The sequence below is a fragment of the Dromiciops gliroides genome, chromosome 6 (assembly GCF_019393635.1).
Source record: "Dromiciops gliroides isolate mDroGli1 chromosome 6, mDroGli1.pri, whole genome shotgun sequence".
NCBI classification, from domain to species: domain Eukaryota; kingdom Metazoa; phylum Chordata; class Mammalia; order Microbiotheria; family Microbiotheriidae; genus Dromiciops; species Dromiciops gliroides.
Genome location: NC_057866.1, coordinates 165436182 through 165463371, shown reverse-complemented (window position 1 = coordinate 165463371; position 27190 = coordinate 165436182). Strand labels below are relative to the sequence as shown.

Sequence of the window (27190 nt, the reverse complement as noted above, 5' to 3'; positions counted from 1 at the left end):
GTCATAAAGCTAGTATGTGTAGGAGGCAGGACTTAAGTCCAAGTATTTCTGGCTCCAAGGCACCCCTCTATCCATTTCATTACATGTCATTTATTTTCTGAAACTACACTTCCTCTAAAAGAGGTTACCCTAAGCATTGGTGGGCTGATAATCTTCTCTCTGTCCTCTGTACCCCCCCATCTTAGTAAAATTTAATATAAAACTTTGTGACTTCCATATCCCTAATACTATTGGAAATTTATTTACAAATTTTATTTTAATATTTTTCCTCCATTTTTTCAGTTCCACGCTATTGGCTTTTATCATGGAGTTGTTGAAAAACTCTATTGCTATGCAAGAACAGATGCTTTCTTCTAAGGGCTTCCTGGTGCTAGGATACAGCCTTGAAAAGGTAAAACAGGATTTACTTAAAACTTTTTATTTGTTTAAAGGCCATAGACTTCATTTCTTGACTGCTTTTTTAAGCTGTCACCTTTTTAGGAGGAGACCTCTTGGCTGACATAGTTTATTTAGGGTGAATGATTGCTGTAGAATTCCACTGTATCTCTGATGTGCAAGATAACATAGGATAGAACTGTTTTTTTCAATATTCCTGTTCTTACCTGAAACAGTTGACTGATTTTATTAAAATGAAACCAGAATTTTTTTTTCCTTTACAGTCTTCCAAATGCCATGTCAGCAGAGCTGTACTTGAACTTTGTTTGGCATTTTCAAAATACCTGAGTAGTCTGCATAATGGGGTGCCCCTTCTGAAGCAATTGTGTGATCACATCCTTCTCAATCCTGCAATATGGATTCATACTCCAGCTAAGGTAAAATATGCCTTGTTGATTTGATTATATTGTTCCTCTTATTTTTATACTTATTTTTATACTTAAAATTGTAAATCTGTACAGAGAGGGAGCTTTCAGTTGTAGACTGACGATTATTGAATATGTTTGGGTGAACATAGACTTATAAAAGAAAAAAATTATTAACTATTGGGCTTTTTTGTGTTTTTATAGGAATACAGAATGAAATTTCTGTTAGAAGGTGGATTATTTGTTTTACATATAACTTAAAAAAGATTCTGCTTAATGAAAGAACATTAATCTAAAATACAATCAATTGTATTTGCTAATGTTAGGCAACTCCATATTTTAGACTAGGGTGAAGTTTATGAAAGATTTTATTGATGCCTCTTAAAAAAATCAGTCATTTTCTGATATTTCCTTATCCCCCATTTAGCCATCTTTTTTTTTTTTTTTTGGTGAGGCAATTGGGGTTAAGTGACTTGTTCAGGGTCACACAGCTAGTAAGTGTTAAGTGTCTGAGGCCAGATTTGAACTCAGGTCCTCCTGAATCCAGGGCCGGTGCTCTATCCACTGTACCATCTAGCTGCCCCATGCCATCTTTTTTAAATGAGACATTTGAGGAAAGCCATTGGAAAAAATAGCATGTGATAGAATATGCAATATTTTGTACCCATAGTTTTCTTCTTTTCTACTGAGGGGATGCAGGAAGTATGTCCTCCAGTATCAGCATTAGTCATTGTAGTTAATCTCAATTTAGGTAACTTTTAGTGTTTTATCCTATTTATTTATCTATTTATTTTGATGGGGCAATGAGAGTTAAGTGACTTGCCCAGGGTCACAGAGCTAGTAAGTGTCACGTGTCTGAAGCCAGATATGAACTCAGTTACTCCTGAATCTAGGGCCCGTGCTTTATCCATTGCGCCACCTAGCTGCCCCTTAGTGTTGTATTTTTATTATAAGAATTGTGCATATTGTTCTGGTTTTGCTTTCTTTACTCTGCATCTATTTAAAGAATTAATTCCATGTTTCTCCAAATTCTTAATATTAATAATTTCTTATGGTACATTAATTAATATTCTACTAAATTAATATATCACAATTTGACCAAGCCAACTGATAGGCATTCACTTTATTTCCTGTTTTCTACTACAACAAAAGGGAATAAGGAAGAGAATAATTATTTATAAACTATTGTGATGTTTAAAATTTAATGTGGGTCCTTACCTACCACCCCCCTTCCCCAGTTTTGGGGGGGGGGACTGGCTAAGATTACTAATAAATTCAGCAAGAGTTTAGGCTTTTGAGTATTTGTTAAAGTGTATTAGAAGTTAGTGAAGAGAGAGAATGGAAAACACTAGCTTAGATCTATGTGGGATAGCCAGAGAGAAAACCTCCCTTTACCTAACACTTGAAGTTCTGCCACCACACTGAAGTCCCTGAGGAAAAGAGTGATTCAGTGAGTCTCACCTTCCTACTTCCTGTTTCCCTCCCCGAAAGGGGAGGTCCCTCAAGCTGATTGGTTGAGGGTGGTCTCCTGTTGATGTTGTAATCTACAGCCTCTGGGAACAACACCCCACTCAGGGCCAGGCAGGCATGGTCTCAATTTTATCAATCTTAAGTATGTTCTCAGTCAGTTTCTTAGTCTCACCCAATTCAATCAATTCCAAATCAGTCTTCAGATGGGGCCACTGGACGGCTGCCAAATCTCATTATTTTATCACACTATTATATAAAGTGATTATATTAGCTACTGTACATTATATAAAATATAGATATCACAAAAAGCATTTATATAGCTACTTATATATCTGTGTGCTAGTTACATTTTCCCCCCAACAAATATTGTCTCATTCAATCCACATAACAATTCTGGGAGGTAGGTGCTATTATTATCACCTCTACTTTGCAGTTGGGGCAATTGAGTAGAGAGAGGTTGTGTGACTTTCCTAGGTAAGTCACATAAGTATCTGTGGCCAGATTTGATTTTTAGATCTTCCTGACTCTAGGCCCAGCCCTCTGTCTATTGTACCACCAGTTGCATCTAAAATAGTTGTGCTGCAGATATGTATATATATATTTTTTGTTGTTAGTGCTGCAGATATTTTAATATATATTGACCTTTCTTTTTGTTTGGGAACTTCTTGGGAAATATGCCTAGTAGTGAGATTGCTGGGTCATGAGTGTGAGTATGTTCATATTGAAAAGTAAATCTTTTTTCTTCCAGAAATTCAAATTGTTTTCCTTAGCACGTATAACAACTTACAGTGTAAGGATTGCCTGTCCATATTCTAATATTAACTATTTCTGTCTTACCTTCTTTGCCAATTTGTTGAGTCTGAGGTGAAATTTCTGTTATAAATATAACATTGGACCTGAACTCAGACTTAAGAAGACTAGAGTTCAAAAGCTTTCTGACAGATCCTTTCTTTGTCCATAAAATCGAGATAATAATAGTATTTACCTCTTAAGGTTGTTGTGGGGATCAAAAAATTTACTTGTAAAACACTTTATAAACATCAAAGCACTATGTAAGTGCTTTCCATTATTATTTTAAATACTTCATACTGTTGTTGGCAATTTATATTTCTTTTCAAAACTCTTCATATCCATTGGCCACTTATCTATTGGGGATGGATTGTTTTTTTGTTTGTTTGCTTTTTAATTTTGCTGGGCAATTGGGATTAAGTGACTTGCCCAGGGTCACACAGCTAGTAAGTGTCAAGTATCTTGAGGTCAGATTTGAACTCAGGTCCTCCTGAATCCAGGGCTGGTGCTTTATGTACTGTGCCACCTAGCTGCCCCTGGAATTTATTGAATAGTGGGTTAGACCCACTAGACTCTCTGGCCACCCTTTCTATTACTGGTTGTACCTTCACTCATTCTCTGCTTACTGGTTGAGGTAGAGAAGTTGGAATTACTCCTGTTGCCACTTCCAGGTGCTCCCCTTTCATTCATCTTGCAGTTAGTTTTCCTTTGAGGAAGAGATGCAATCCATATTTACCACCCAATTAAAATCCTACAAGCTATCGTCTACAGTCTTCCAGGTCACTCCCCTTTCGTACTTAAGACTTCAGTTTCTGATTCACAGATTTTCTCTCTTCTCTACCTCCTGCTGTCATGCTGGGTGACTCTCAACACCCTAACTACGCAATTTGTCAACCTCAGCCACACACAGACTCATGATCTTGCCAATGCCCACCTATTTGCCACTTTGATGTTTAAAAATCTCCAAACCCCCAATATCTGGCCGCAGCATTGTCATTCTATTTCTGCCTGTGTCTTTCCTTAAACTATTCTTCATCCCTGTGACCTCCAATAGTTCCCCTTAGTTCTCTCCAAGCTATCACTCTTGCACTAGATATTCTCTGCTTTTTATCATTTGGAACCTTTTGTGAACCAGTTCAACTCTATTCTGACTTCTCTTAAATCCCTGGCTTGCTCATATCACGGAATGCATCCTGACAAGTTTGGATTGCCCTCACTATCTACTGCCTTCACTCCTACAAAAGTGCTCCTGAATGCAGATGGAGAAAATTACACAACCCTTCTGATTCAATCCACTACAGATTTCTGTTACACAGTCTCAACTGGGCTTTGACTGCACCTAGGCGATTCTTCTATATCTGCCTCATCAATTCCCTATCTCACTCCTCACAGTGGTTCTTTTAAATCTTTTCATATTTCCTCTTTGCTGAAAGCCTTTCTCCATATTTTACAGAAAAAATTGAGGCCATTCACTGTGAGTTCCCTCTTCTCCTCTCTTCCTCATATATCATTCATATGCCTACTGCTACTATCTTCTTCACCTCTGTCTCCCACAAAGAGATGGCCTTGGGCAGCTAGGTGGCGCAGTGGATAAAGCACTGGCCCTGGATTCAGAAGGACCTGAGTTCAAATCCAGCCTCAGACACTTGACCCTAGCTGTGTGACCCTGGGCAAGTGACTTAACCCTCATTGCCCCACAAAAAAACAAACAAAAAAGAGATGGCCTTACTGCTTACCAGGGTGAACCCCTTTACTACAGAAGCAATCCCATTCAATCTTATCTCTTCCAGCATATTGTCCCTTCTGTCATCCTCATTATATCACTTACCTTCAATCCTTCCTTTTCCACTGACTCTCTACTGGCTACAAACGTGCCCTTCCCTCATCCTCAAAACAGCCCTTACTCAATCCATCACTTCCATCACTGCTATGTCTTTTTTTTTGGCCCTATGTGGCTAAACTTCTTAGAAAGGCCATTTATAGTAGGTCCCTTCACTTTCTTTCCTCTCACTCTCTTCTTCTTCTTCTTCTTCTTTTTTTTTTGCAGGGCAGTGAGGGTTAAGTGACTTGCCCAGTGTCACACAGCTAGTAAGTGTCAAGTGTCTGAGGTCGGATTTAAACTCAGGTCCTCCTGAATCTAGGGCCGGTGCTTTATCCACTGTTCCACCTAGCTGCCCCCTCAATCTCTTTTCTTTTTTTTTTTTGGTGAGGCAATTGGGGTTAAATGACTTGCCCAGGGTCACACAGCTAGTAAGTGTCAAGTGTCTGAGGCCAGATTTGAACTCAGGTCCCCCTGACTCCAGGGCCCGTGCTCAATCCACTGTGTCACCTAGCTGCCCATCCCTTACTCTCTTCTTAATGCCTTAAATTCTGAATCCCTAACTCATTATTCTACCAGAACTACTCTCTCCAAAGTTACCAGTGACTTCTTAATTGCCTATTCCATTGGCCTTTACTCAATCCTCATTCTTTTTTTTCTTTTTTTTTTTAAATCTTCATTCTTCTTGACCTCTCTATAGCCATCACCCTCTTCTTTTTGGCTCTCTTTTCTTTCCTGGTTTTGGAATATTACTCTTCCCTGGTTCTGCTCCTTCCTATAATACTACTTCTTCTCAATGAACTTTGCTAGATGCCATTCTAGGTTACACTTTCTAACCATAGATGTCCCTCAGGGCTTTTTCTGGGCTCCTCTTCTCTTCTCCCTCTCTACTACTTCACTTGATCATCTCATCAGCTCCCATGTATTTAATGATCATTGAGACTCAAATCTGCCCATTATTTCCTAACCTCTCTGTTGAACTGGATATACAGTAGACATCATAAACTCAACATGTCCAAAACGGAATTCAATAGCTTTCCCCCTAAATCCTACCCTGCCTGTAAATTTCCGTATTGCTATTGAGGCTACCCCCATCTTTCCAGTCTCCCAGGTTTACAACCTAGGTATCCTTCTCCTCTTCTCTCCCTCTCCCTCTCCCCCCCACACCCCAACCTGCTCCCCCCAATACTGAATTTGCTGCTATGCATTGTTGATTTCACCTTTGCTGCATTTGCAGCTAGGTGGCATGGTGGATAGAGTCCTGGGCCTGGAGTCAGGAAGACCTGAGTTCAAATCTGGCCTCAGACACTAGCTTTATGACCCTGGACAAGTCATCTTTTTGTCTCAGTTTCCTCATCTGTAAAATGAGCTAGAGAAGGAAATGACAAACCACTCCAGTATCTTTGCCAAGAAAACGGAGTCAGACACAATTAAAGTTACTCAACAACAACTTCATCTCTTGAATATGCCTGTCTGTAATGCTGTCATCACTCTGTTACAGGCTTCATCACCTCATATCTGGATTATTGATTATAGCCTGCTGGTGAATCTGCCTGTTTCAGTTCTCTCCCCACTCCAATCTCGCTTTCATTCAGCAACCAAAGTGGTTTTCCTAAAGTGCAGGTTGCACCACGCCATCTCCCTACTCAGTAAACTTCAGTAGCTTTCTATCATCTCCAAGATGAAATAGAAAATACTCTGGCATTCAGAGCCCTCCATAACCTACTTCCCATCCCCTTACTCTTTCTTACTTTTCCTTCCTGCCATACTCCTTGATCCAGTGACATGGTTTTCCTGTTTCTTCCACAAACTGGACATTCTAATGCCTCTTTCTTCTGTTCTACCTGCTGGCTTCCTTCAGATTTAATTACAGAGCTGTTGGATTCATGTATGCCAGGTTAAAATCCCCTTTCACAGTTTTTTTCCCTTTTATCAAAATATGATCAAAGAGTAGAACATAGTTATAGTTGCCATGGACAGTACAGCTTTGAAATTCTTAACCTTGTCTGGGGCCAAAATTTGGCTGTTTAATAAAGGGGAATTATAGACTTTAAAATTTTCATTGTAACTACCTGTGATGTATGGAGAATGGTTGAAGATGATAGAAGGTCAGATGTATGTATGTCCACACTATGTGGCCTGTATCCACCTGTTGCCACTTGTGAGCTCACTCATGTGAACATATATTGTGCATTTTCATTGCATGTTAACATTAATCATAAAACATGTTCAATTTGTAGAGATCTTTTTGTTTAGTGGTATTTCAGTAAAAGAGTAGAATCAATCAGGACCTGACCTCTAAAATATCTGACACTTGTTCCTATGTTACTATGTGACTAAGTTCTTTGAGACAAAAGTTATCTGTGCCTAGTTGGGTGTTTAAGGCCATCCACATAGTGATTTCAGCTTCTCTTTCTGCTTTTATCTCTTGTTATTCTTCTGTATAATTCTGTGCTTTACCACATTCATTCATTCACACTTTTCTGAATACATTGAATGCATTTATTATTTATTATTATTATTATTTTTTGCTCACTCTCTCTACTACCTTCCCCCTTCCTGTCTAAATCTTGTCACATATTTTGAAACCCATTAAGGTCCTACCTCCTTCATGAAACCTTTCCTGATGGTTCAAATTTTTAATTCTTTTTTCTTCTTCTAAACTCTTTGTACTTCTGTCTTTCTTTTCCATTGGCTACTTAATATATTGCCTTGTTAGCTCCCAGTTCTTAACTTATCATGTTTATATCAATACATTTGAGTACAGTGGCAGCTAGGTGGCTCAGTGAATAGAGCACTGTCCCTGGAGTTGGAAGGTCCTGTGTTCAAATCTCACCTCAGATGCTTATTAGCTGTGTGAGCTTGGGCAAATCACTGAACCCCAATTGCCTTAAACATCAGGGGCCATCTCCAATTGTCCTGATATATGTCTTGTCACTGGACCCAGATGGCTGTGGAGGAGAGAGGGAGGCTGGTGAATTTGCACAGCCCTACCTCATTTAAATCCAGTTCACTTTAAATCATTACCCCATGTTATGGTCCTCTTTGAGAATGAAGGACATACAACAACTTGAATACAGGACAGTGGCTCTTATTTGTTGCTTTAATAAAGCTCTAAGTCAAAATCATGGTCATATGTGTTTGTCAGATTGAATAGTTACTGCTTACCTACCATGTGGCCAGAGGTAGATGTAGCACAGAAGTTTCCAAAGAATCCTTGAGGAGACCTAGGAGGCTCTTATTTCTTGTTAGCATGACCACAATTTAAACCAATGTTTGGTGGGAGTATGTCTGATAAACTTTGGAGATACACTGAACCAAACTTAAAAACAAATTTTAATTGGAGAAAGCTATTTCTACTTTTTCTTCCATCCTTTTGTCCAAGTTATTAACGTTAATTTATTATGTTTTTGCTTATTTATAAGTTCTCAAATTTAAAATATTCACCCAAGTAATGAAATATACGTTGGTGAAGTAGAGATTAGTTAACTGTATACCTTTGTAATATTCGGAGAACTGACTCCTTGCTAAAACTTTTCTTGTATGTGACTTTCATGTTTATGAAACATTATTAGACTTAACGTGAAGTATCCTAACATGTACTATGCATTCCTACCTTCATACTATGCTCACACTCAAGATTCTTTAGTTTTCCTTCCCCCTTTTATCCTGACTGTATCTAACCTTTGAACCCAGTTCAAGTTATGACCCCTTTCTATAGAATATAGTAACTACTGGTTATAATGCTGTATTGTATTTAGGGGAAATGTTGTCATACTAATAAGCTCCACTTGGTGGTAGTGTAAGATTTTTTTTCTCAAGTTACTGAGGTTGATATTTTCCTCTTAACCCCAAAAAGAATCCAGTATTTTATACAGCTAAGCATAGCATCTATAATAAGTATAGGGAAGAATGCACCTATGAAATCTATCAATTCGTTCGCTCTAGGGCAAAAGCTGATTGCCAAATCTAAGTTAAAATGAAGCTATTTCCATTGCATAGTACTTCATTGTTTGGAAAGTTTACTGTGTTTTTTCAGAGTATCTTATACTGACTGCTGAAAAACTAGCAGTAAACTCTGTGTATATTTGTGTTTAAATTTTTTTCTGTTCTTTTCTCTTTTTTGAGCAATACATGATTACTCAGCCAAGTATTTTATTATTCGAAATAGAATATAACTTACAAATGGTGTTGGCATCAAGTAACTAGTGTTATCAGTGTTGGGAGTGATGGAAGAATTTTATTTTGCATTAAGTTTTGACTGATTTCAGTTGGATTTTTCAGGTTCAGTTGACACTGTATACTTATTTGTCCACGGAATTCATTGGCACAGTCAACATATATAATGCAATTCGGAGAGTTGGAACAGTGCTTCTCATAATGCATACACTGAAATACTATTACTGGACAGTGAATCCTCAGGATCGCAGTGGCATTACTCCAAAAGGCCTTGGTATGTTAATACCTAACAAAATTCACAATTTCTCATTTCTCTGTTTCACCTTTTTCAAATGACAGTAATGATTATCTTCTGCATGCTTTGTATTTAGTATGCTTTCCTCCCCTTTTGGAAACATTTTAATCTAATACTTTTTTGATATTTTTTTTTCTTTTTGGTGGGGCAATGAGGGTTGAGTGACTTGCCCAAGGTCACACAGCTAGTAAGTATCAAGTGTCTGAGGCCAGATTTGAACTCAGGTCCTCCTGAATCCAGGGCCAGTGCTCCATCCCCTGCACCACCTAGCTGCCCCTAAATAGATGATCCTTTTTTTAAAAAATTAATTAATTAATTGATTTATTCATTCATTCATTTATTTATTTTTGGGTCGACTCTAATACTTTTTTTAACAGTTCTTACTTTATGGTCTTAAACAAATTAGCTCGTATAATGGTAAAAAAGGGACTTTTGTACAGATTTCCTTAGCAGGCCTAGGACTTTTAGTTGGGAAATATCTGTTATCATGCTCTTTTTATGTAAGGAATACCAGCTCTTTCCAGGGACAACATAGGATTTTATTTTATTTTTTTTTCAAAGCAGTAGGTCAAATTCTGGTGAGGAGAACCATTTTAATAGATGGTGGCAATAATCTTAACTTCTATGAATTAGAGAAACAATAACTTGAATTTTTATGGCACATCTTTTATTCTCATGCCAAGGCTATCAGATAGGAATGACGGTATCTAAGACAGTGAGAGACTGTTGATTTGATGTGCAATGTTAAAATTTAATGGCACAGCTTAGGCTCATGACTAATGATCTAGTGCTTCAAGAAGAAAGAGTTTCGTATTGGCTTTAAGGAGACCTTGGTTATTAAAAGTTGTGTGGCCTTGGACTAAATCACTTTTCTTTTGGTCTTAGTTTCTTTATTCACAAAATGAGGGGCTTAGATCATATCTTCAATATGGCGACCTGTGGTTCTAAACTCTTAGCTATTATTTAGGGCCGTTCAAAAGTGGAATTTGCTTCACCTTCTTCCCTACCCCTCTTGGCTCCACCTCCCACTCCCTCATTGACAGTATCTTAGAGAGGTCAGGATGACTATTTTTTAGGTATGTTACAGAGGAAATTCTATTCATATGTGAGGTGGACTTCATGGTTTCTGAGGTATTATCTTACTTTGGAATTCTGTGACTTTTAACTCCTGTGAATGATATTGAGGAAACATTTTCTAGGCTCTCCTTCCCTTCAAATTTTACTTCTTCCCAAGGTCATAGTGTTGTTTTGTTTTCCCCCCTTCCTGGTGGTCTAAGAACTGGCTATAAATGGTGACAGGTGGTATGGAGGGAGAGATGATGTGTGGCAAACAGGTACCTCATTTAAGAGTTTAGAACAATGGGTTTTTAGTTTCAAAAGCTTTCTAGTTGGGATTTATGTGGTTGAGACATGTAAATTGATTTAATGTTATCCATGTGTGACTTTGAGGAATGTAGATAGAGGGAAGGAAGTCAAAATTATTGAGCATTTTGGTTTGTTCCTTTATAAGATGCCAATCTGGAAGAGGTGTTCTTTCTTGGTCGAAGTTAAAGGAAGAAAAACTTGTTTTACATAATGAGTTAATTATTGTACAAATAGTGATCATTAGAATTGTAGATTTTTACTTGTATAGTCCTTTCCTTCAAATAATTCTTTGGAACTATTGAATATCTAAAAAGTCCTTTTATGAAATTGCTATCCTGATAATTAATCATTGGGTCTGAAAGTGTTTGGGGGGAGTATTTCAGAATAAAACGATTACCTTCAATTTGAACTGGTGACATTGCAAGTTCAGTTAATTGATGGTGAAGTTCACTTCTTTGACCCTCAGCAAGTTGAAGAAGTTAGAAAAGTGAATTTTGTCTGTGTAAGTGATTCAAAATGAATTTGGTAATAAAAAAAAATACTTAGATAAATTTTAGGTCTCTATAATACTAAGTGCATTTTTTTTTTTTTTTGCTTTAAAAGATGGACCACGACCTAATCAGAAAGAAATTCTTTCCCTCCGGGCATTATTATTGATGTTCATTAAGCAATTAGTGATGAAGGTGAGTAAACCTTTGTTTTGTTGCTTTGTCATATACTTTCCTTGTTTGATAGTTTGCAGTTTCACTCAAAGCCCATTATTGTCCTAGTGATTACTTGCTTTATCACTTCAGTGAATAAAATAGCAATACAGATCTTTTAGATTTTTCATTTATTTTCTTTTACATTTTTGTGTATCTAGATTCAAAGTGCCACCAAACTATTCATATGGTAGAAAGTAGCTCTGTTCTGTTGCTCAGGGTGAAATCATAGTAGATTTCCCTAATGCCTACTTGGAATTCTTCTTATATTTAAAATTGATCTTCTTATTTGGTAGTCATATTAAAGGAACATCTATTCAAGGTGTGTCAGTTTTGGAAAGGAATAAATGTTTCTCAATAGTCTAATATTGGTTGAAATAAATTTTTTTTTAAGTGTGATGTTGGTGTGATATTTTTCACAATTCTAATATCTAGACATGTTTGATATTAACATTGTAGTTAGCTTTTTCTTGTGCGAGGAAGCAGTAATTATTTGAGGACAGGGCGCTCGAGGATGATTCAAGAAAACAAGTTTCTAATCCTGGTTTTACTGTTGACTTCGTATGGGACAAATTTTATGTTTCTGTGTTTTTTCTTTTTCATTGAGAAAATGAGGATAGTAAAATATCTGTTTTGCCTATCTCAAAGGATATATATGAGGATCAGGTGATATAATTGAAACCTCATTGGTAAAAAAAAAATATGATAAAGAACATGTAGCATGTAGTGTAAATATGAAATTGTATTATTAATAACAATAAAATAGTTAACTTATAATCATTCAGAATATAATACATTTTCAGATAGTATAATTATAATGTGAAAATATAAGCTAATTCTCCATGTATGTTGCACATCCATGTGTCTCTTAACTTTTCTCAGTCTTGTTCTACTCTGTAGTCTCTATTTCTGACTCTGTTCTCCCTTTTATTTTTGCTTATATAGGAAAGCATAGAAATATAAAAATGCATATTGAGACTACTCTGCTTATTTATAATTAGGTTATCATAGTTTTCTATTGAGGGCTCTAGAGATATACATACACATGTGTGTTTTCTCCATTAATTTATGGATATATATATATGTATATATATATATATATATATGTGAATGTGTGTATATCCATGTTGTATATATTATTATTTGTTATATGAACACACATATATTCATCAATTTAGACTGTCAAAGGTGTATAGTCTGTAAGTATGTATATATATATATATGCATATTACATTACCAAATATCAATTTTATTATTTTTATATTGACTAAATCATATAGTTATGTATTATGTAACTTTTTGTTCAAATTTTAAATAAACATAACCATGTTATATCGTTTCTTTCTTTTATTTTGAAGAAAAATTCCCAGATCTAAAAATCTTTCTGTGTATTGTTTCAATTAAAATTTTCCTGTTATTTCATTTAGAGAATATAATTGTTTTATATTTTAAGGATTCTGGAGTAAAAGAAGATGAACTACAGGCCATTCTCAATTATCTACTTACTATGCATGAGGTAACATTTGAATTTTTAAATTATATTTTATATTGGAACTGTACTACACAGTATGTGTTTTGTTTAAATTTTACTTTTGAAGCAAAGTAATACTTTCATTGATGTTTTACATATGGTTACTATTATTTGTTATAACTGAAGAATAAATATTTTAGGAAAAAATAAAGGCTTATAGAAAAAGATTTCTTAGGAATATTTCCTTTTACCACAAGATAGCTCTGGAATGAGAAGACAATGAGTGATAAAAGCATCTCATATATGGATTTAGATATCCTTAAATCGAATAGAAGAACAGATCCAAATTATGTTGTTAATGTACATTTTTGCCTTGCAAGAGACCAAAGCAAAGAATGAAAAACAGATGATATGTGACTAAAAATGTATGGATTAAATATTTATGATTTCTTTCTGTTTAAATTTACATCTTTAGAATAACATCTGTTAAGTTAAACAATTAATTGTTAAGTTAAACAATTAATTTGTAGGATTTAAAATATTAGATAGTCTAAAGGAATTCTGGAACCAAACTTGGAATTTGTACCATTGCATTTTCATACCACAGTACTAGGAAAAGGTAATTTATACCAGATGTAAGTAACACCCACGACAAAGTAAATGGGAAAATAAAACTGATTGTATGAATGTCTATAAAGAAATGATTAAATAGCTAAAAATTGGGAATGGATTAAGTATCATGTAAAACATTACAGTATTCATTTTTGTTCTAGTTTGTATACTTATATAGAAAGCATTTGGTTTTGATATAAAATAATTCTTTGTTTCTCCATTTACAAGTGGTAGATAATCTGGCAAGCATTGTTGATGAGATGAAATCTGAATCATTTTAGAGCTTGGGGAAAGGAGCAAATTTATTTTCTTTACTGGAACATATTTATCTAGATTTTTTAAATGCTCATACACCTTGAAGTGTTAAGGTGATTTCTTTTTCTTTGTTTAGGTATTCTGTTTTTCTCTCTGGTTTTGTATGGTTATCTATAGGGTTGCCTGACTTCCAACACAAATTACTACGTGTACAATTTTTTTTTGTTTGTTAAATAATCATTTGGTTTACCAGAAATTTGGTCTTCCTTCCTTTGGGGGCTTGTCACCAAGCATTTTGCTTTTTTGTAAGTATTGGGATTTAGATACTGAATTAGGGGCCTAGCAGAAAATTCAAGTACTCTACATATTCCTTTTTTTTTTCCTTTAGTGAGGCAATTGGGGTTGTGACTTGCCCAGGGTCACACAGCTAGTAAGTGTTAAGTGTCGGAGGCCGGATTTGAACTCAGGTACTCCTGATTCCAGGGCCGGTGCTCTATCCACTGCGCCACCTAGCTGCCCCTACTCTACATATTCTTAAAAATTATACTAATTTAAGAAGTGATATTAACAAATTGCTAGAATCCAAAGAGCGATCTATAAAACTTGAATTTTTTTATAATGCTCATACTTCTTCTTCTTTTTTTTTGGTGAGGCAATTGGGGTTAAGTGACTTGTCCAGGGTCACACAACTAGTAAGTGTTGAGTGTCTGGGGCCGGATTTGAACTCAGGTCCTCCTGATTCCAGGCCTGGTCCTCTATCCCCTGTGCCACTTACCTGCCCCCACACTTACTTCTAATGGCCCAACTTTTAAAAAAATATTTATCAGCTATAAATATCCTTGCATGTTATTATTAGTAGAAAGAGACCCTCTGGGTTGTTTATGCTTATTCACAGTGAACTAAGTACTGGTATTGCTAGAAATTTTGGGCCTCAAGAAAATTTCAGAAAAGGCTCATGTACCTTTATAATGAATATAAAATAATATATTAAATGGATTGGAGGGGCCTCCCTTTCAATTAGGGAATACTTGGATGGTAGTCATGACAAAAGAAAGTAACTTTTTTTAAAAAATAAAAGTATTTTATTATTTTCCAGTTACACGTAGAGATAGTTTTTAACATTTGTTTTTTTGTTTTTGTTTTTTTGTTTGTTTTTTTGTTTTTTTGCAGGGCAATAAAGGTTAAGTGACTTGCCCAGGCTCACACAGCTAGTCAGTGTCAAGTATCTGAGGTCGGATTTGAACTCAGGTTCTCCTGAATCTAGGGCAGGTGCTTTATCCACTGCGCCACCTAACTGCCCCAACATTTGTTTTTATAAGATTTCCAATTTCCAATTTTTCTCCCTCCCTTCCCTCCCCCCCCCTCCCCTAGACAGCAGGTAATCTGATATAGTATGTTTGTGTGTGTGTATATATATAAACATTAAACATATTTCAGCATTAGTCATGTTATAAGAAAAGAAACAGAGCAAAAAAGGAAAAACCTCAAAAAAGAAAAACAACAGCACCAAAACCAAAAGAAATAGCATCCATATTCTGCAGTTGTTGTTTTTTTCTTCTGGATTTGGAGAGCCTTTTCCATCATGAGTCCTTTGGAGCTTTCTTGTATGAAAGTAACTCTTAAGTAATATTTTCTCCTTCTTAACTCTAGCACGTCCTTTAATATTTTTTTGCTTTGTCTATTGCCAACCTTTGTGTTTCACTATATATTTATATTAGTAAATTAATCTTTCATATGGTTTCAAACCAATCTTAGTTTGTGTCATGTCATGCCCCCCCCTTTTGATGAGAATTGTGATGTATTCTGGCTTAAAATTCATTAATTTTTTAAAATTTCTAAAATAATATCAAAATAGGATGACAATCTAATGGATGTACTTCAGCTGTTGGTTGCACTAATGTCGGAACATCCTAGCTCTATGATCCCTGCTTTTGACCAGAGGAATGGATTACGGTAAGAACTTATTAGAATTTGTCAAAGATGAATGATTATTTCTAAAATACATTAGCTAAGTGCTAAGATAATATTTGACTTTACTCTGTGGTTTTGAGTTAAAAAGTAAAATTATTACAGTTGTATGTTACATACTTATGGGATGTATATTTAGCAGCTGCATCTTGAATGCTACCATTTAATCTTTTTTTAAAAAATAAAAGTATTTTATTATTTTCCAGTTACATGTAGAGATAGCTTTTAGCATTTGTTTACATAAGATTTCCAATTTCAAATTTTTCTCCCTCCCCTCCTCCCCCAGACAGCAGGCAATCCGATATAGGTTATATATATATACACATACATACATAACAACATTAAACATATTTCTCCATCAGTCATGCTTTAAGAGAAGAATCAGAGCAATAAGGAAAAACCTCAAAATAGAAAAACAACAGTAGCAAAAACAAAAGAAATAGTATGGTTCAATCAGCATCCATATTCCATAGTTCTTTTTTTTCTGGATTTGGAGAGCCTGTTCCATCATGAGTCCCCTGGAACTCTCTTGTACCATTGGGTTGGTGAGAAGAATCCAGTCCATCACAGTTGATCAACACACAATGTTGATGATACTGTGTATAATGTTCTTCTGGTTCTGCTCATCTCACTCATCATCAGTTCATGCAAGTCCTTCCAGGTTTTTCTGAACTTCTCCTGCTCATCGTTTCTTACAGCACAATAGAATTCCATTACATTCATACACCACAAATTGTTCAGCCATTCCCCAACTGATGGGCAACCCCTCAATTTCCAATTCCTTGCCACCACAAAAGGAGCAGCTATAAATATTTTTGAACATGTGGGTCCTTTTCCCTTTTCTATGATCTCCTTGGGAAAAAGACCCAATAGTGGTATTGCTGGGTCAAAGGGTATGCAAAGCTTTATAGCCCTTTGGGCATAATTCCAAATTGCTCTCCAGAATACTACCATTTATTCTTAAATCATGAATCTCAAAATGGGTCATTGTTTAATTCTTTATTAATTTGATTGTGTTATACTATTCATAAGTTGTATTTTTCTCATTACATAATTTAAAGAAATGGAATTAAGTACAATTTCTGTGTATAGTAGTAGGATGAAGGTAAATTTTTCCATAGATACAATTTTATTATATGAAATAATTGTTAGGAGAGTTCTTTTATCTTTTTTTTTTTTTTTTTGGTGAGGCAATTGGGGTTAAGTGACTTGCCCAGGGTCACACAGCTAGTAAGTGTCAAGGGTCTGAGGTCAGATTTGAACTCAGGTATTCCTGAATCCAGGGCCAGTGCTCTATCCACTGCGCCACCTAGCTGCCCCAGGAGAGTTCTTTTATAAAGCTAATTCCATATTCCAGAGGTTAGCCCATAGTAATTGCCCTTTGTTGGTATGTGTTAAGGCTAAAATTCTAGCTAAACTGTCTAAAATATCTAATGAGTGGTCACCAATAAATTATAAGCTTTAGCAAGGCTTTTAAGTAAAGAGGGGGCAGCTAGGTGGCGCAGTGGATAGAGCACCGGCCCTGGAGTCAGGAGTACCTGAGTTCAAATCCGGCCTCAGACACTTAATACTTACTAGCTGTGTGACCCTGGGCAAGTCACTTAACCCCAATTTCCTCACTAAAGGAAAAAAAAAAGAATTTGGTAAAGAGAGAGAAAGGCCTACATTCATCTATCTATTAAAGGGAGAGCACATTTCTAGCTCCGCTCTCCGCCAGAGTCCCCCCGAAAGAGCCTGAGTCAGAGTGCCAGGCTCCCTCCTTCTTCCTCCCCCAAGCAAACGTCACTTCCTGACACCAAAGAAAAGACTCCTGGTCTTGCCCTCAAAGACCTTCACTTCATGATGGAGCTTTTCTACAGTAAGTCTCCAGCAGGTGGCATCATTCCAATTGTTACATATGGTTATATGAAATTTATAATTGATTTCATGTAATAAAAATGTTCAATGAGATAGTGAAGCAAATACTTTTTCATATACGTATTGATACAAAAGCATTTCCTCTTTAAAAAGAATCTCATTGTGTCCTGTTTCTGGTACAAATATAAAGAGGAGATTAGGACTGAATAGTAACTGTATGCTTTACATATTTATAGTCATTTTGTCAAGCAACAATTTCCAAAATTCAGTGGTTCTCAGACCTGAAATCTCAGTCATCCTTCAGAAAGAAACTCACCCAAACTCCCAAATGACACAACAAAACATTTTAAGTTTATTAAAAAGATTGCGAAGTTTAGATGTGAAAAGGGATGAAAATTCTGTAGGCTTGCTAGGTCCTTCTGTGCTCTGTGTTGTAGACCACTTTTTCTGTTTGCTAGGTGATTTTTAGTAGAGCTGGACATCAGCTCTGATTTTCAGTCAAAGTATATTTTGCTGTTGTCACTTAATAATGCATTTCATCCTTAAAGGTTTGATTTTTATAGCTCTTGGTATCATAGATTTAGCATTGGAATGAACCTCATTTGCAATATAGTATAACTTCTCTTTTTAAGAAGTGATGAAACTGAAACCTATGGAAATTTAAGTGAGTTGTTTACATTTGTTTATTTCCTCTTGAGACACCATCACATTTCAGTTCTGGTAGGTACCAGAACTAGTTCAGATCTTCTACCAGAACAGTGACTAGGTGCCTTGTGATGCCTACTTTGTATCTCTGTGGTTAAAAACAGGTAAATAACCAAAAAAATATACAGATGATGTGCTTGTCTGGTCTATCATGATGTTTGTATGAAAATATTTAAGTGACAAGCTGAGCTTTCATGAGTTTCAGAATGAGGAAATGATTTAGGTGCCTTCAAAATGAGGATGCTGGGTTGATGGTGTGGAAGATAGGCAGGATGATTTATTGAAAAGATCCCTGGATTTAGAGAAGGAGGATCTGAGTTAGATACTCCCATCTGTGGGAGCCTATGTGACTTTACAAAAGTAATTTAATTTATCTAAGGCTCATTTCCCTCATCTATAAATAAGAGAGTTGATCTCAATCTTTTTTCTTTTTTAAAGGTGAGGCAATTGGGGTTAAGTGACTTGCCCAAAGTCACACAGGTGTCTGAGGCTGGATTTGAACTCAGGTCCTTCTGACTCCAAGGCCAGTGCTCTATCCACTGTGCCACCTAGCTGCCCTAGTGATCTCAGTCTTGCAGATCTAAATCTATGATCTTAAGACATCTTTATTTAATTACTAATTTTATTGATATCTTTATGGATATCTAAACATATGTGTCTTCATGTGTTTTATAATCTTAAATTTATAGCACTAAGACAGTAAAATTAGATAAAAAGATGCTTTAAAATAGTTTTAAGAGAAAGAATGATTTTCATAGGTCTAAGCAACAAATGTTTATACCTCAGACTTTTGAACTAGCAGATGCCCTGACCTTTTAGAAAATAATTTACCACTTAATTGAGTAGAAAAAACAAAAATAAATGTCTAAACCATGAATATTTAGAATTTAAAAATATATGCTCTTGCTCTAATATTGAGAACACTTATGTATTCTTTAGTAGTGTTTGCATGACAATGGGTTATGTGTTGTAGTTTGCACACACTCACCATGAATCTCTTGATTTCCCTATGTGTGATATTAATTTCTAATTTTTTGATTATTCCTGTACTCCAGGTCTGCTTCAAACACCAATACTGGTAGGATGTTGGGATCAAAGAAAATGAACCTTTATTTCTATTGATAGCTTAAGGTCATTATAGGAGCTTTTTAGGTATTGATAAAATAATTTAAGCATATGAGTACAAATTGCCTTTTCTTCCTTAGAAATCTGATGTCTACGTAATAAATACTTTAACCGGGGGGTGGGGGGGGAAGAAGGAGAGGGAGGAAGAAAAATTTGAAATTTGAAATCTTATATAAACAAATGTTGAAAACTATTTCTACATGTAACTGGAAAATAATTAAATACTTTTATTTTTTTAAAAGAAGTGTGTCATGGAAAAATAAACACTTTAACCTACCTCTTCCAATAGTGCATATATAGAATTCATCATAGAATACTCTTAATGTGATAAATAGAAATTCTTACCTACCAATTAATACATTAAAAAAAACCCACTACACTATATCCTAATTTGAAAGGGACCTCAGATGCATCTGAGGATGTTTGAACAATATAATCCTTTCTAAAATGACCCAACATGCTGGACCATACACCCATTGTTTGAAGATCCCAGTAGAGTGAAAGAGAACCTAAGATTTGCCAAGGTGTCTCACTTTTTGAGAGTACTGGTAGGAAGATTTTCCTTATATAAAGCTGAAATCTACTTCTTTGCAACTTTTACCTCTTTCTCCTAGGTCTGTCCTCTGCAATGTAGTAGAACAAGTCTTATCTCTTTGGAATCTTAGAACCCTTCAGATAGTTGAACACCTCTCTCTTGGCCCCCCTAAGTAATTTCTTTAGTTGCTTCAACAAGTTTGCATATAACCTTTTCTTCTTCTGTTTGCTTTCCTTTGGATGTCACCTAGCTTCTTCTTATCCCTTCTAAAATGGAATGTCTGCAGCTGAGCAAAGTATACCAAATGTAGTTTCATTAGAGCTGGGTCCATTGGCTCTATCACCCACCTACTCTTCCATCTTGATCATTTTCAGTTTATTCTGTATATAGTTTGTTTCTTTATTAGTTATTAGGATGTTGTCCCTTTCATTAGATTCTGTACTCCTTGAGAATCAGAGCTTTTCATCCTTTCTTTGTAGCACAGTGCTTAGCTTATAGTAGGCACTTAAATATTTATTGACTGACTGACTAGACCACAGAGTATAGGAAAGGAGTAAAGAACACTAGAAAGATAAAAAGGAAATATGTTTTGAAGGGCTTTAAAAGGCAAACAGAATTTTATATTTGATGTTGGAGATAATATGCAGAAACAGGAGTTGATTGAATGGGTGAAGGGTGTGTGTGTGTGTGTGTGTGTGTGTGTGTGTGTGTGTGTGTGTGTGTGTGAGACAGAGAGAAAGGGACAGAGACGCAGAGAGAGACATAGTCGGACTTGTACTTTAGGAAGATCAATGTGACATCTGAGTGAAAGATGCATTCGAGTGAGGGAAGACTTGAGGCAGGAAGACCAACTAGCAGACTTTTGTGAGTAGTATAGGCTTGAGATGACCAGGGAGGTGGTAGTGTTTAATTATAGAAGGAGTCTATGTGAGAGATATTACGAAGGTAATAATGGCAGAATTTGGCAACAGATTGGAGGTTGGGAGGTGAGAGAGAGGAGCCTATGTTTTGAACCTGAGTCACCAGAAGGATGGTGGTATTCTTGACTGATTGAAGAAATTAAGAAGAGGGGAGGGTTTTTGGAGTAAGATAATGAATTCAGATTCAAAATGGCTATTTGGTCTTTGGCTTCTGTGTTTGTTAGTTCATATATGTGTGTATGTATATGTAGTATATATGCATGTACATATTATAATTATTAAATAGATTATATATTTTATGTATTATATATTTTATATATTATAACATTATATCATAGCTTTTAACTATTAATCATGACCAAATTATCAATAATTAATTAGTATAATCTGGATTAATTAAAAATAAACATTTCTTTTAACTTTTATGGGTAAATTGAAGTAAACTCTTATTTGCGCATGCTATTTCCCAAATGGGTTTTTACTAATCTTTTATTCATTCATTCATTCATTTATTTATTCATTCAAGGTCATACAGGATCCTTTTCTCCCCCCCCCCTTCCCCCCAGAGCAATGAGGGTTAAGTGACTTGCCCAGGGTCACACAGCTAGTAAGTGTCAAGTATCTTAGGCTAGATTTGAACTCAGATCCTCCTGACTCCAGGGCCGGTGCCTTATCTACTGTGCCACCTAGCTGATCCTTTTCTTAAATAAGGATAGAATATTTTTAAAAAATGGACTAACTGTAAAGAAGGATGATGGGCTCAGCTAAGGTCTTACACACATATTTTTGGTAGAGATTTATTAGATACACTTATTTCTGAATTCTTTAGCTATTACAAAATTTTTTGGTTAAATAAAATATTTGATACAAATGATGAATTAATTGATGTAGGTTATATTATCATTTTTCTAAAATTATAAATAATGCTAATAAAATTGCATTTGAAAATCACTAGAGAAATATCCACTGCAACTAATATAAGAATATTTATTGTTACCTATAAGTTAAGTTTTCTTTGTTCATAGAATTTAGTTAAGGAATTGGCTTTATTTATAGTACATGTAGTTCATTCTCTTAATTTTACTGATAAGAAAATATCCTTACTTGATTCTGCCATAGTACAAATCAATTCTCTGAAATGGGACTTTTTTTGGGTACATAACATTTAACAAATTGTGTGTACATTTTTTGTTTTGCTGTCAACATTGAGCTCATTTCTGTTTATAATATTTGTTCAGTTTTTACATTGGTTGCTTCATTAAATAATTGAGGAAAGTATTATTGTTTTTATATTATGGAGAAAATAAGAAATGACACTATTGATATCGAATTGAGTAACCATTTTCAAATACTTTATTTTAGAAAGAGATTCTCAAATTTGGTTAGCTAAGACACTGTTAGATTTTTTTCCATGTGAACATTTAAACTGTCTGTATGTTTAAAAAACAACTTTACATGGTTTATTTTGGCCCAGTGGTTTTTTGAGAAATAATTTTAAAATGCTTAATGCTCCTTAAACTTAGAAAATTTGAATGTATAAAATTCAGAATGAGTCCCCTTTGCTCTGTCTTGAAAACAGAATAATGTATACACTATAATTTAATTTCTTGGCTCAAAAAAATTTAGAGCTTCTTTTAAAAATGTGTAAGTCTTGACACTTACTAGCTGTGTGACCCTGGGCAAGTCACTTAACCCTCATTGCCCTGCCAAAAAAAAAATTATAAAAAAAAATTATAAAAATGTGTAAGTGACCATTTCATATTTTCTTAATGCTTTTCATATTGCATCTGTATATGAAGAAAAATGTATTAGTTGTTTCCTTGTATTAGATTTTGGTTCCATGTTGAATTTATATACCTAAAACTAAATAGGCTCTGACTTTGGTTATGCCCAATTGCTAAAGGGTGTTAGGATTATGGGCCATTTTAATGTTGTTGGGTAACTCAAAATAATGTATCTGTGCTAATGTAATTAATTTCTTAATGAAGATCTCTAACCCTAACCTTATATCTACTTGAAAGATTTTTTTCAGTGTTCTTAGTATCTTTCAATTCTCATTTGTGATAACTTATATGGAAAAATTGAATGTTCCTTGCTCATTAACTTTTTTCCATGGTGAAGATACCCCACGAAACATCTTGGTGGCCGACTTAGAGGCAGGAAGACCTGAGTTCAGATTTGGTTCAGATACTTATTAGCTGTGTGATGCTGGGCAAATCATTTAACTGCTTTTAGCCACAGTTTCCTCATCTGTGAAATAGGGATAATAATAGCACCTAGCTCCCAGTGTTCTTATGAGTATCAGATGAATTAATATTTGTAAAGCACTTGGTATAGTATCTGGCACATAATAAACACTATATAAATGTTAGCTTTTATCATCATCATCACTGATGAATATGTTTTCAGTCTCTTTCCAAATTATTCCTCTCTTTGATCCAAAAACATTGACTTTCTTGCTTTCCCTCAAATGTGACATTCTAACTCCTGTCTCTGCTTTCTTACTTGCTAACTTTCATTCCTGTAATGCTTTGCCTTGTAGTTTCCCTGGCTTTCAAAATTCACCCCAAATCCTACCTTCAGAAGACCTTTCTTGGTCTCCCCAGCTGTTAGTGTCTTCCTTTATATTACCTTACATTTACTCTGTATATATCTTGTAGGTACATAGTTATTTACATGTACACTCTTTGGTAGCATCTTCTATTGTTGTCTTTCTTTGTTTCTCCAACACTTAGCATGTTAATAAATGCTTATTATTATACTGCCAGCTTCTTTAAAATATTAGAGAACTCAGATAATAGATAATGATCGGTTATCAGTTAACATTAACATGGTGCTTACTATGTGCCAGACACAGTGCTAACACTTTAAAATTATCTCATTTGATGCTCACAAAAACCCTGGGAGTTAAGTGTTATTATTATCCTCATTTTACAGATGAAGAAACTGAGATAAACAATGGTTAAATGACTTGACCAGGGTTACACAGCTAGTAAATGTCTGAAGCCAAATTGTAATTCAAGTCTTTCTGATTTAAGGATTGGTGTTCTATCCAGTGTGTCACCTATCTGCTCCTAGATTATAGATAATTCCATAATAGAGGGAAAAAGTCTCTCTCTATTGGATCTCTGCTACAGTTTTTGATGTCATGAACTTGGAAACTGTCATATCAAGAGAATAATAGTATTTGGTTTAGTTTGTCCTCTCCTTGTCAAAAGTTTCAAAAAATTAGTAGATTTTATTTGTCCTTTCTCCATTGATAACAACTATAGTCAATTATGATGATAGTTAATAACTTGTCAGATTTGACATCTGTGAACTCTGAATGCATTTTATCTGCCATGGTGATATTGCTTGATTATCATATCACTTTTATTTTTAATTTGTTCCATAATTTAATGAATGTATTTATAAAAATTCTCAATTAAAAATTAATCCACGGCATTTTGTTTTTAATTTTCTCTTATATAGAGTCATCTATAAACTTTTGGCATCCACAAGTGAAGGGATCAGAGTACAGGCTCTCAAAGCATTGGGTTACTTTTTGAAACATCTGCCCCCAAAGTGAGTATAGATTAGCTCTAAAAAGGTTTCTTATGTTAATTTTTATAACTTTCTATTCATGTTACCTTAAAGTCGTTACTGTCTCCCCTTTATGATTTTTTTAGCTATCATTTTCTTTCTTGCTCTCTCTAAAAAAAATTTGTAAGAGATAAGCATATTAAAGTGAAACATTCTACACTAACCATCTCCAAATATTTGTCTCATTTTGCATATTAGTCTATCCCCTCTCTATCATGGACTGGGTAGAATTCATCATTAATTCTGGAATCATGTTTCATCATTTCAGCAGTCAGTTGTAAAGTCTTTTACAGTTGCTCTTTTAATAATATTGATGTTATTGTATGAATTGTTTTGGTTCTGCTCACCTTATTCTTTTTGGGGGGGAGGGGAGGACAATGAGGGTTAAGTGACTTGCCCAAGGTTACACAGCTAGTAGGTGTCAAGTGTCTGAAGCCGGATTTGAACTAACGTCCTCCTGAATCCAAGACTGATGTTTTATCCATTGTGCCACCTAGCTGCCCCACACTGTACAACTCTTTTTTTTTTTTTTTTGTAGTTGAGTTAAGCTTTTTATTTAATTTTTCAAAAAAAAAAAAATTTAGTCAAACAGGCCAAAGCCCACGTCATCATAAGACTCCTTGGATATTACAAAGGAAAGCAGTTTAGTTGATTGAGTTAAAAGAAGCTCCTTTGCCTGACTTGCCATCTTGGTTGTCGAAATACCAGAAGGTGCCTGGACCTCCCTGTGGCCATTTTGTACACAGGTCACCAGGAAGAGATGTAAACAGTGTGAGTCTTTAGTTCTTTGATCCAATCAAATCTTTTTTTGGTTTTAGTTGAGTTAAGCTTTTTATTTAATTTTTCCAAAAAAAAAAAAAATTTAGTCAAACAGACCAAAGCCCACGTTGTCATCATCAGACTCCTTGGATTCTTCTTTTTTTGCTTCCTCTTTCTTCTTCTCCTCAGCTGGGGCAGCTGTGCTAGCAGGGGCAGCACCACCAGCTGCTGGGGCAGGTCCACCAACTCCTACAGTGCAGATGAGACTTGCAATGTTTACATTGTTTAGGGCCTTTGCAAATAATTCAGGCCAGAATGGTTCAACATTTACACCTGCTGCTTTAATGAGGGCATTAATTTTATCCTCTGTGACCGTAACCTCATTGTCATGAAGGATGAGAGCAGAGTAGATGCAAGCGAGCTTGGAGACAGCCATTTTGAGAGATGAATGAGGAGAGACTTGTTGATAGTGGTGCTAATCACCAGCTGAAGTGAGGGTTTACCCCAATGCAGCCTTAGCTTCTGAAGAAGAACCAAGCACCTTACAGACAACTGAAGAGTGAGACATACAACTCTTAAGAAATTTTTCTGAAACAAGCTTTTCCTTCATTTCTTTACTCTTTCAAAAGTTATGATTTATTTATTTATAGCATTTTTTCATTTTAAAATTTTTAGTTCCATATTCTTTTCTTCTTTCCCACAACCTCCCATATACACTGAAGAAGGCAAGCAATAATATACTTATACATGTGAAATCATACAAAACATTTCTCTATTAGCTATATCACAGAAAAAGCAAACAAAGAAAGCAAGAAATGATACTTCATTTTATAGCAGTTCTTCACTTCTCTCTCTGAAGGTGAGTTTTTTTCATTTTTTTCATCTTTTGGAATTGTCTTGAATCATATTGTATTGATCAGAGTACCTAAGTCTTTCACAGTTGATTGTCCTTACTACATTACTGTGCACAGTTATCTCCTGGTTCTTCTCACTTCACTTTGCATCAGTTCATATAGGTCTTGCCATGTTTTTCTGAAACAACCCCCCTGCCGTGCTGCCCCGCCCCCGGTCATTTCTTATAGCACAATGTACCATAACCTGTTCATCTTTTCCCTGATTGATACGCTTCCCCATAATTTCCAATTCTTTGTCATCACAAAAAGAGCTGTTAGGCATATTTTTGTACATATAGATCCTTTTTCTGTTTCTTTGATCTCTTTAGGATACAGATCTAGTAGTGCTCTTGCTAGGTCAAAGGGTATGCACAGTTTTATGGCTTCTTTGGGCATGATTCCACATTGTTCTCTGGAATGATTGGACCAGTTTTCAACTCCTCCAACAATTTGTTGTTGTACCTATTTTTCCTCATCCCCTCCAGTATCTGTCATATGAGCTGTTTTAACTGGCATTTAATTATTAAGTTACTAACAATTAGAATTTAATATCAGAGTTCTTTTAATTTGCATTCCTCTAATCAGTAGTGATTTAGAGCAGTTTTTTCACATGTGTGATGATTAAATATATGGGAGCTATAGTTTTTGCATAATTAGTCTTTTATTAACAGGCCGGTAGGTTATTAATAAGAGGGAGGTCTATTGGACATCTCAGACCAAGACCCCTAATGGCATTGGGGTCTCAGCTTAACATACCCTTCTAACTGTAGGAGGTTCATGACATAGCATTCAAATCTAATTGGTTGACATGCTTAGGAGAGTATGTTAAAGTGAAGTCTGGAGGTACATGACTCAGGTCACTCAACCCTTGATATCAGAGAAGGAATTGGACCCCTCACCTAAAATAGTTTCCATCAAGGCAGCTAGGTGTGCAGTGGATAGAGCACTGGCCCTGAAGTCAGGAGTACCTGAGTTCAAATCCAGCCTCAGACACTTAACACTTACTAGCTGTGTGACCCTGGACCATGCACTTAACCCCAATTGCCTCACTTAAAAAACAAAAACAAAAACAAATAGTGTTCCATCTATG

General features: G+C 35.4%; 2 protein-coding genes across 2 annotated transcripts in view; one reads left to right on the top strand and one right to left on the bottom strand.

Moving 5' to 3' along the window:
• Positions 1 to 27190, top strand: part of LRBA (LPS responsive beige-like anchor protein) — a 762673-nt gene that overhangs the window by 102375 nt on the left and 633108 nt on the right. Inside the window, 7 exon segments of the mRNA XM_043969784.1 lie at positions 283 to 391; positions 660 to 812; positions 9163 to 9331; positions 11321 to 11400; positions 12872 to 12934; positions 15612 to 15709; positions 24338 to 24430. Coding sequence (XP_043825719.1) covers positions 283 to 391; positions 660 to 812; positions 9163 to 9331; positions 11321 to 11400; positions 12872 to 12934; positions 15612 to 15709; positions 24338 to 24430 — 765 coding nt within the window.
• LOC122730895 (60S acidic ribosomal protein P1-like) lies at positions 25311 to 25643 on the bottom strand. Its single transcript, XM_043970449.1, has one exon. The coding sequence runs from the start codon at positions 25641 to 25643 to the stop codon at positions 25311 to 25313; it is 333 nt and encodes a 110-aa protein (XP_043826384.1).

What these genes read in the sequence shown, in the direction of transcription:
- LOC122730895 (XM_043970449.1), bottom strand. Translation starts at nt 25,643, where the DNA reads ATGGCTGTCTCCAAGCTCGCTTGCATCTACTCTGCTCTCATCCTTCAT.